At 54.8% G+C, this 9,617-nt stretch overlaps 4 protein-coding genes across 4 annotated transcripts; 3 read left to right on the forward strand and 1 right to left on the reverse strand.

Annotated features, from left to right (window-relative positions):
• Positions 1-817: 817 nt before the first annotated feature.
• PEP-S10.1 (secreted peptidase S10) lies at positions 818-2,639 on the forward strand (the record flags this gene model as incomplete). Its single annotated transcript, XM_003850088.1, has 6 exons — positions 818-1,160; positions 1,217-1,346; positions 1,403-1,565; positions 1,622-1,642; positions 1,710-2,428; positions 2,480-2,639. 6 exons carry the CDS (start codon positions 833-835, stop codon positions 2,637-2,639), a joined length of 1,521 nt encoding a protein of 506 aa, XP_003850136.1.
• Positions 2,640-3,772: 1,133 nt separating this feature from the next.
• Positions 3,773-4,370, reverse strand: MYCGRDRAFT_95356 (uncharacterized protein; the record flags this gene model as incomplete). Its single annotated transcript, XM_003850223.1, has 2 exons — positions 3,773-4,100; positions 4,285-4,370. 2 exons carry the CDS (start codon positions 4,368-4,370, stop codon positions 3,773-3,775), a joined length of 414 nt encoding a protein of 137 aa, XP_003850271.1.
• Positions 4,371-5,134: 764 nt separating this feature from the next.
• On the forward strand, positions 5,135-6,280 carry NFA2402 (nucleosome assembly protein family; the record flags this gene model as incomplete). The annotated part of the gene is made up of 3 exons (XM_003850089.1): positions 5,135-5,302; positions 5,355-5,875; positions 5,951-6,280. The coding sequence occupies 3 exons, from the start codon at positions 5,224-5,226 to the stop codon at positions 6,278-6,280; spliced, it is 930 nt and encodes a 309-aa protein (XP_003850137.1).
• Positions 6,281-6,366: 86 nt separating this feature from the next.
• Positions 6,367-6,908, forward strand: MYCGRDRAFT_105578 (uncharacterized protein; the record flags this gene model as incomplete). Its single annotated transcript, XM_003850090.1, has 1 exon — positions 6,367-6,908. One exon carries the CDS (start codon positions 6,520-6,522, stop codon positions 6,745-6,747), a length of 228 nt encoding a protein of 75 aa, XP_003850138.1.
• Between the last annotated feature and the right edge of the window lie 2,709 nt (positions 6,909-9,617).

A 9,617-nucleotide genomic window follows, 5' to 3' on the forward strand; every position in this document is an offset into this window, starting at 1 on the left:
AGAGGGACCGGACATTTCGTTTTGTGGGGATGATACGGTGTTAATTGGCGGTGGGGAAGAAGAGCTTGGAGTTGGTGTCGTGAGGAGAGACGATGGCTGTGAGAATTGGAGGGTCGTGGTCGCTGGACAAGAAAGAGAGCTGGTGGTATTTTGGACATTTGTATACACACAACGAAGCCTTTCTGTTTGATGTTGGTTGACTGTTCATCTCGACAGTGATGCGACTGCTTAAGGCGCTGATGTCTCGCACTGTCACTTGAAAAGGCGCTCCGTTGTTCATCAGACACACCCGACTGAAGTATTGCATTACAGCCGCGCAGAACGATCCAGCCGAAGACATGGCTGTCTCCTTCATCGGGTGCTCATACCTGGATACAGATCTCTATACAATGCGCGACGATGAGCATTTTGCACTGCCGCTTGAGGCGCCGAAGCATATTCCCTCAAAACCATGCCTTCGGAGGGACTCGGGAAAATACCATCAAGACTGTTGCCAGTACTCACCTCGGTTGATGCGAATGTGTAGGACCATCAAGTGGAATATGCTTTGCACTGCCGACCGAACTATTGGAACGCAAAATCTGTCATCGCAAAGATACCATGCAAGCGGACGCTCCGGCAGAATCCAATCGGGCTGTGCCCAATGCCCTCGTCAACCCTGGACAGTCTCGTGTTCGTCGAACGATAGTTCAATCACCATGCCTGTCACAACATGGATGTAAGATTGCACTCCCCGCGATGACATTGACTTCCTTTCCCACTCGATCTCACACCGTCCTCGTCCGAGTGATTCTGTGGTCCAGATCTCTCGCGCGCCGTTGAGCTGACAGCCATGCACGCAGCATACCTCACGTCCATCCTCGCGTGGACTCGTGCCGTCGCGGCAGTGTCTGGCGGAAGTCGTACCTTCGACAAGCGGCTTGTGGACACCTCCCTCTTCAACGCACCCGGCAACAGTCCCAACCTGCAACGTCGACAGAATGCCAACACTTCTGCGTTCGCTATCGACGGTTCCAAGATTCCTGGTGTTGACTTCACCCTCGATGAGTCCTATGCTGGTCTGCTCCCGATCTCCTCGGACGCCGATGAGAAGAGCAAACTGTACTTTTGGTACTTTCCTTCGACTAATAAGGATGCTGATGATGAGATTACCATTTGGCGTGAGTGGAGTCGTGTCTTCTGCCATTCGGAATTGATGCTGACTTGTTTTCGCCAGTCAACGGAGGTCCAGGCTGCTCCAGCTTGGAAGGCTTCATGCAAGAGAACGGACCGCTGTCGTGGAAGCCTGGCACTTACAAGCCGGTGAAGAATCGCTGGAGCTGGCATCATTTGACTAACATGGTCTGGTGAGTGCTCAATATTTTCACTACCGGATTGATAGTGTTGACTGACTCGTCCACAGGGTGGATCAGCCCGTGACCACCGGATTCTCCCAAGGCCCGAGGGTCGTCAACAATCAGGAGGATTTGTCGAGAGACTTCATGGGTTGGCTGAAGAACTTCATCGACACGTTCGGCTTGCATGGGAGGAAGATCTATTTGACGGGAGAGTCGTACGCTGCTGGGGTGAGTTGGCCGTCTGTGTTTGTGTTGAGATGATAGACTGACAGTTCTGAATGTAGATGTACATCCCATACATGGCCGTGAGTTGCTCTGCCCTCCTTCACTCCTACCAAGTAGAGAGCCCTACAAACTGACCTCACCTCACAGTACTACATGCTCGAAGCCAACGACAAAACCTACTACAACCTCCAAGGCACCCTCGGCTACAGCCCGGCCCTGAACTGGTTCGCCGTGACCGAACAAATCCCCTCCGTCCCCTTCATCGACCGCTGGGCGCCCCTCTTCAACCTGAACTCCACCTTCGTCGACGCCATGCACAAAGCCTCCGACGCCTGCGGACACACGAAATTCCTCAACGACTACCTCACCTTCCCACCTCCACCCGGCCCGATGCCCGACCCACCGGACGGCCTCGTCTACCGCGAAGGCTGCGACACCTGGACCGCCATCCTCAACGCCACCTTCCTCGTGAACCCCTGCTTCAACATCTACCACATCCCCGACACCTGCCCCTTCCTCTGGGACATCCTCGGCTCCTCCCCGGGTCCAGACGGCTTCTTCAACCGCACAGACGTACAAGCCGCCATCAACGCCCCTCCAACAAACTACATTCTCTGCAATCAAACCGACCAAGTCTTCCCCAACGGCGACGCAAGCGAATGGTCCTCCTTCGGCGACGCCGGGCAAAAAGCCATCCTGCCACAAGTCATCGAACGCAGCGCCCGCACCATGCTCGTCGGCGGGGACTTGGACTTCATCATCATCTCCGACGGCGTGCTCCTCAGTATCCAGAACATGACCTGGAATGGCGCCCAAGGGTTTCAGCAACGTCCTTCGGACCCCTTCATTGTGCCGTACGATGGTGAGTACGCGCTGGAGTACTGTCCGACGGACCAGCCGGCGGTGGATTGTGATAGTTCGAATTATGCGGCGGTGGGGGTGTTGGGTGTGACGCATACGGAGAGGGGGCTGACGTGGGTGAATATGGCGGGGAGTGGGCATATGGGGCCGAGGTATGCGCCTGCGGGAGCGTGGAGGCATTTGGAGTATTTGTTGGGGAGGATTGATTCGTTGTAGTCCGCCGGCGACACATGCCTAGGGTTGGGGTGGGAGCCTGAGTTGTGCTGCTGGACTGATGTTGAGATGTGGGGATGTCGAGATGTGCGGATGCTTGTAGGAGAACGTGTGATGCTGTTCGTGGGCCTTTAAGCTCTCGACCTACAATTGACATCATAAGTACGGCAACGCTCCTCAAATCCAATCGTGTCACTCGTTAAAAGCCTGACAGAGAAACAGCTGCTCGCACAAAGATCGATCCGCCTCAGCGAGCCAACGAGGGCAATCAGTATCTCAATAAGCCCAACGAACGTCACAAACAAAACCACATCAACACAGTATCCACTGATCGACACCTCCTACTTGGAGTAACACCCCGTCTCTCCTCCAGAGCCTCTTGGTGAAATTCACAAAATTCGACACAATTTCCTCGCCGTACCTCCTATACGGATGACCATTCCCTCTTCTCCACAACTTTTCCATATACTGGGCGTTCCGCCCTGTCCATCTCGCATTGAGCAGCACACACTATGCGAGTCGGGTTCTCCTACACCGTCACGTTCTGCTGTCAGATCATCGGTCTCGAAACGTCCTATTGGGAGCAGGATGTCGGGGACAGAGAACTTACCACCACCGATCAAAAGCCACATCGCGATTGTTCATGTCCTCCGGCGGAATCGCCTCCATCCTTCGCGTCGACGTTCCATGCACCACGATATCCACCACACTCACTAAGTCTCGCCCATCACACCACTTGACGGGTAGCAGCAAGTTCCTCAACTTCGACCCGAAAATCATTTCCTTCCCTTCCTTACTCATCGGCCACTCCCCATCCAACACATCTCCATATCTCGGATCGCACTTCGGCGCGGACCCGTCAAGCAATATGTAAATTTTCAATCCAAGGATCAGAGAGAGTTGATTTTGGGCGGTGCGGATCCGGACCCAATGGATGAGTAGATTGAGGCAGTGCTCCGCCTCGCTCATCCGCAGCTCGAGGGTGAAGACGTTAAGGAAGAAGTATAGCGCGGTCGCTTCGGAGCGGATTTGCCGGCATGTTGCGAGGAGGGCGGGGAGAGGTTCGTAGGCTATGGGGAGGTTGAGTGGGGCGCGGTAGAGGGCGTAGCGATAAATTCTGTTTCGGAGTTCTGCGCTCAGGGTGAAGAAGAGAGATGGAGTTTCTGGTGGTGGGCGAGAGAATCCGATTGGTTCGATGTTGGGTGGGCGGCCGAAGAGGAGGGAGGACGGTGTTGCTGGCGTTTGCATTGTGAGGGAGGGAGAGAGAGAGAGAGAGAGATGTTTTCCGTCGCTTCGATGTGGTCCGGCCGAGATACGATGATGATACTCGCAGCGTCCAAAATGAGCTTGACCGTCCGATGCGATATGCTCAGGTCCCAAAGAATGTCCAATCCTGGTAGCGAAGAATAGAACGACTGATCGTGACGGAATTCTGCGATGGTGAGGATGCTGGATGCTGGCTGTCTGTTGGAAAGTCAAGCAATGCAGAACACGTCCAAGAAGGAAGGCAGTGCAACAGCCGATAGCGAAGCGACGAGATGCCTTCCTGGCAGGTGTGAATCCTTCGGCATTCACGCAGCGGTCTCCTCAAAACGCAAGGGCGGACCGGACAGTAAAGCGCTTTCTTGAGCACAAGGTGCAAACGTACTCGCATGGTTCGATTCGGATCCTCAGCCATGTGCTGATGAGCACGACGTCGGAAACGTGGAGCTGGAAAAGCGATCGATTGAGCATCGTCTCGTCCGTGTCATCGCTCCCGTCAACGGCACATATTCCAGAATCTCAATCAACGGAGATATCTTAGCCATCCAGCAATCTCGTTCTCTCGGTCCTCACTTCCTGCTCACTCCTGCCATCTCGAGCTTTCTTCCCGCCCAGCCATCTAGACCATCCCTCACCTCGTTTCCAAGACCTTCCCTCTCTCAGCCCTTCCAGACTGCTCCCCTCGATCCGCCATCCCTTCGCACCACCCACAAACGGCGAGGTCGCCTTCCAACACACCACGATACCCCACACAAGACTCAACGCAACTAGAGTGCCCGAAACTGCAACCACCACGCTCAAGACATTCGCCGTGGACACCTTGCAGCCCAGAGTGGAGGTACGAAGCTCGAAGCGTTCGGAGTTGAGTGGACATATGTGAGACTTGGTCAAAGGAGATAGCAGTGACGAAGCAGGTAGACAGGTCGAGGAAGAAGGACACCAGCCGCAGTACGAAGAGGACAGGCAGGAAGAGCAGGTGTTGTGAGGCCAGCAGGTCTTGAGAGAGGCCTGAGAGTGAGACATTGGGAGAGAACAACTTCAAGTCGCACAAGAGGCCGTCAAGTGCGGCATAGCGTACTTATAGGGTTTTGATGTAAGTGAATGAAACTCGAAGTCGTCTCGGATGCCCAACCGAAACTAAGCCGAACGATCGTCAGGGTCCAGGACGTCAGAAAAGTCGAAAAGGTGAAGCTTGTGGCCGAGCTCCCAATGGCTGATTGAAGCCTGCAAGGTACGGAAAATCTTGTCAAAGTATTTCTCTGCCTCTTCTTCATTTCAACATCATCCTCCCTCTTGACACACACTACACCATATCAACGCGACTATGGCCGAAGAATCCCCAATCTCCTACGAAGACCTCGCCAACATCGAGGAGGACTTTGAGGAAGTCGACACTGAAATTGGTAGGCAAGACGATTGAATAGTTCCTCGTAGAGGTATCTAACGATGTCACAGTTCGCCAGCAATACGCGCTCTCTGCTCCTCTCTACGCCAAACGATCCACGACCGTCTCTCAAATCCCCAACTTCTGGCCTCTCGTCCTCGAACAAGCACCTCCCGAGCTCGACAGCTTCATCTCCGCCTCCGACTCGCAAATCTTCGGCGAATCCCTCCTCGCCCTCAACGTAACCCGTCCCGAGCTCGAGAATGGCGCCGCCGGCCACCCGCGAAGCTTGAAGATCGACTTCACCTTCAAGCCAAATGACTTCTTCGAGGACACCGAGTTGAGCAAGACATTCTCTTACCGCCGCGCAAAAGATGGATGGACGGGCCTCGTTTCCGAGCCGGTGAAGATCCACTGGAAAAAGGGCAAGGATTTGAGCGAAGGGCTGAACGACAACGCGGTGGCACTTTTCGAAGCGAGGAAGAAGGCTGGGAATATGCTGGCTAGAGACATCCCCGAGTACAAGAAGCTGCAAGAGAAATTGGAGTCGCTGAATGGCGCCAACACCTCTTTCTTCACATTCTTCGGCTGGGTGAGCGGACGACGATATGTCACTGCGGAGGAACATGAGGCGGCGACGAAAGAGCATGCTGCGAGGAGGGAGAAGCGCAAGGCAGGAGAGAGGGTGGAAGTGCCGGAAGTCAGCGAGGAGGATGAGGAAGCGGCGGACGATTCCGAGGTGGAGGTGCACGAGGCCGGAGAGCAGGTGGCTGTGACAATTGCGGAGGACTTGTGGCCGAATGCGATCAAGTTCTTCACGCAGGCGCAGGAGTTGGGAGAGATGTCGGATGTTGATTTCGAGGAGGATGATGACGAGGAGGAGAGTGGAGAGGATGAGCCGGTTGATATCAGGGCATTGGTGGGTGGAAAGGACAAGGGCAAAGCTGCGAAGAGGTTGAGTGATAGTGGTCCGCCCTCGAAGAAGCAGAAGAAATAGATGGATTGTGCAAAACCGCGGACTCGTGAAACTGGATAGACTGGATATCGCAAGATCGAAATGGAAATGCTGGCACTGCAGTACTGACTCATCCTGTCCATGATTCACTTTCAAGGCTGATCCGCTCATTATCCTTGCAACAGAGCCTTGCGGTCCACCGCCGCGACCGGGAAACAGGCGACGGCCAAACCTCCTTCGGCGAGTCTTTCCCACGGACTCGACGCTCGGCCCTGTAGTGCATGCGCTTTTCGCAACAACGCTCGACAGCTCGCAAGACCGCTCAACCTGACATCTGCTCAGAAGATCATACGCCGCAACCACCGCTCCAGCTCCCAGCCTCCGCGTTCCTCGAACCGCAATCCCATCAAACCCATCGATCAAACCACCCCAACAACCCCCCCGCCATCGTAACCACAACCGGCACCCACATCGTATGCTTCCACGCATCCTTCCCAATCTGCCGGTGACTCATCCAGCCATCACAAATCGCAACCCCCGCTCCAGCAAGATACGTCAGCCCCATCGTCGTGCGACTCCCACCCGCGTACGCCGCCAGACACGTCGCGGCCATGTAGAGGTCCCGGGAGACCCAGAAGAGGAGCAGGTTGGTGGCGAGTTTTCGGCCTTCTACTGCGGATGGGGAGGGCCCGGATGGGGGCGGGAAGTTGAAGAGGCGGAAGCCGTTGGCGGGGTTGATGAGGCCGATTAGGCCGGAGGGTGAGGGGGAAGAGGGACATTAGGCCGGAGAAATGCCAGAGGGGAGTGGAGGTGGAGTGGAGGAGGGAGAGGGCCATTGCGGAGGTGGTGGAGAGGTCTTTTGGCTTGTGTTTGAGTTGACGCGATGGTGTGGTGATACTCCCTGCGTCGAGATTGAGACGAAGAGGACGAGGAGAGAGATATCTCCGTCATATTGTTGGATGCTCGGAAGACCGCGGACGCTTGGACTCAGTTATTGCAAGGATCCCTGTAGAACTATTATGTCGCGGACGTTTCGGAAACCTCTCATCCGGCTCCCGATGCCAGTGCAAGAGGTTTTCGACATTCAAGAGTCCGGTACTGTTATTCTTTGTCTCGCCAAAGACCACTTTGTCTTTGCACGCCATTTGAACGAGCGTCATTTCCTCGCTGCTCGCGACTTTGATCATACTGCTCATGCTGGGCAGAACTCGCTCCCGCCAGTATCAGCGAGTCCGAGGAGCGATACAGAAGCGGCAGCATGGCGTTCTTCCATGCATCGGGTCCGGAACAACGCCTGTGGATGATCATTAGGAGAAGCAGAACGATTGTGCCAACGACTAGACTTTCTGGAAACAGAAGCCAAGGCCAAGCGACATTGACAAAAGTCCAGTCCGATCCGTCCAGACATCTCTGATCGCTTGCTCGAGGTGTTTCCTAGAAGCGCTTGAGCAGGTCAGTCGCCACATACTCTATGGAGCGGCTGAATGATGCCATGCAACGAGTCTGGGATCTTCTTGCCGTTCTAGCAGCACACGGTCGCTGCTCTCGCTATGATCGAAGCAGAGCTCACAGAAATCGCAAGCGTCTCAGGCGCCCAGGTGTCGAGTATGATAAGAAACTACGGGTTGGCATAAGGTATGGAAGTGTACTTGTTGTTTGTTTGCTTCGTTTCGTGGATACCACCGTCGATGAACAGCCGCAAATGCTGCTCTGGTGCTGTATCATCACTGGCGCTGCGGGCACCATACTCATGCGGCAGCATGTCGTGTGCGGAAGGAGAACAGAAGAGTCAGGCCGAGCGGCTCCTTATTGGCGTTCTGGCCGGTGCTCATTCGAGCGTGCGCCATCTTTGTGCAGCGTAATAAGACACGTGCCGTGTGTTTGCAGGCTCAGGAGGACGTTCAAACTTCATGGCGGATGGTCCACTTTCTGGCGGTCAGACCACGAACCTCGTGTAAGATTCGGACAGTGCACACCAGCGCGTTCTCATGCTGCCAAAGATCCCGCAAACAGGCCATCGACATGGGGCCAGGCTCGAATGCACGGCACTTGGATGCACCCGACCCATGTCAGGCGTGGTGTGTTCCATTGTGTCGTCCCATCTGGTGGTGCAGTCATGAAATGCTCCGCCCGGTAGAGGTGACACCACTCCGAGATGAATGTGTAGTGTAAGATCGATTCCAGCGCATTGTTGCATGCCATCTCTCCGCAATCTATGTCAATGTGTAGGCGTGTTGTGTCCGAATGCGTCGTGGAGCTCCACACCACTCCTCACCGCCCATCAAGCGACCAGGAAGTCATGGACGCGCACTACGAACAGCATCTGACCACGCATCAGTCGTTGCCTGGTGCAATCTTTCGATCGACATCCATCAGCGCTGGTCGACTGGACAGGGCGTGGCATCATGGCAAGTGCTATGTCTGACCGCTCTTTCTTCAATAAGAAATCGAGGATGAGCACGAGAGTGGCATTCTGTCGAGGATGGCACAATAGTGTCCGTTGGCCAGAGCAGTAAGAGCAGGAAAGCTAATAAGCTGGGTTCGCTGTCGTGGTGAGGAGCAGAGCAGGGCAGGGGCTAAAAAGACTTCGGTCAACCCAAACATGAAATTTCCATCAAGACCCCGTCGACAATTTTCACGGGCCTTTCATGCGACCCATGCCATGGCCGGCGATGATGGAAATTGTCGTGCGAAGCTTGAGTCTACTAGACTACCCTGCATCAATGGTCAGGCCCTAATCGATGCCTCACCTGTTGTACATTCCCGGTTCGCACCACACTTCCGCATGCCTTCGATACAGCAGGCACAATCTCACCGCTCCCCAAAGCGAATCGAGATCACCGAACAACATCATTCCCGCGCGTCCTCCCCGTGACCCTGGCTCAAGGTACAACGTACGATGACCATCGCATGACAACGTTCATCCCAGCTGTGTCCTGGGTGCGCGATGCTTTACAGCGGTTCCCTGATATTATGTGAACACGGGAAAAACAACCAAGCTGAACGGCGAGCTGAATGTGCGACGCAGCGAGTTGAGGAGTGAAAGCAAAGAGAAGGAGACAATCTAAAGACTGTACGATTTTCGAGCACAGGAGAAACTCTCACCGTTCGAGAGAAAAGAGCAAAATCGGGCTGGGTGTCACAGGGCCCGATGAGGACCCCAGTCACCAGCGGAGCGCTGTTCGACAAGGTTGGTACGAGATGTACGAGATGTACGAGATGAGATGCCCCGCCAGTTCCGCCGTGCAGTCATCTTCTTGCGGGCATTATTTCCTCCTACCATGGCAGGCTTGAAGGATGCTAGACGTTGTCGTTAACTCGCGGAAAGTGAGTGGTGTGGGCATCTCACAAGCGACAAAGCCATCAAACAAATGAGCAC

The sequence above is a fragment of the Zymoseptoria tritici genome, chromosome 8 (assembly GCF_000219625.1).
Source record: "Zymoseptoria tritici IPO323 chromosome 8, whole genome shotgun sequence".
Lineage (NCBI taxonomy): Eukaryota > Fungi > Ascomycota > Dothideomycetes > Mycosphaerellales > Mycosphaerellaceae > Zymoseptoria > Zymoseptoria tritici.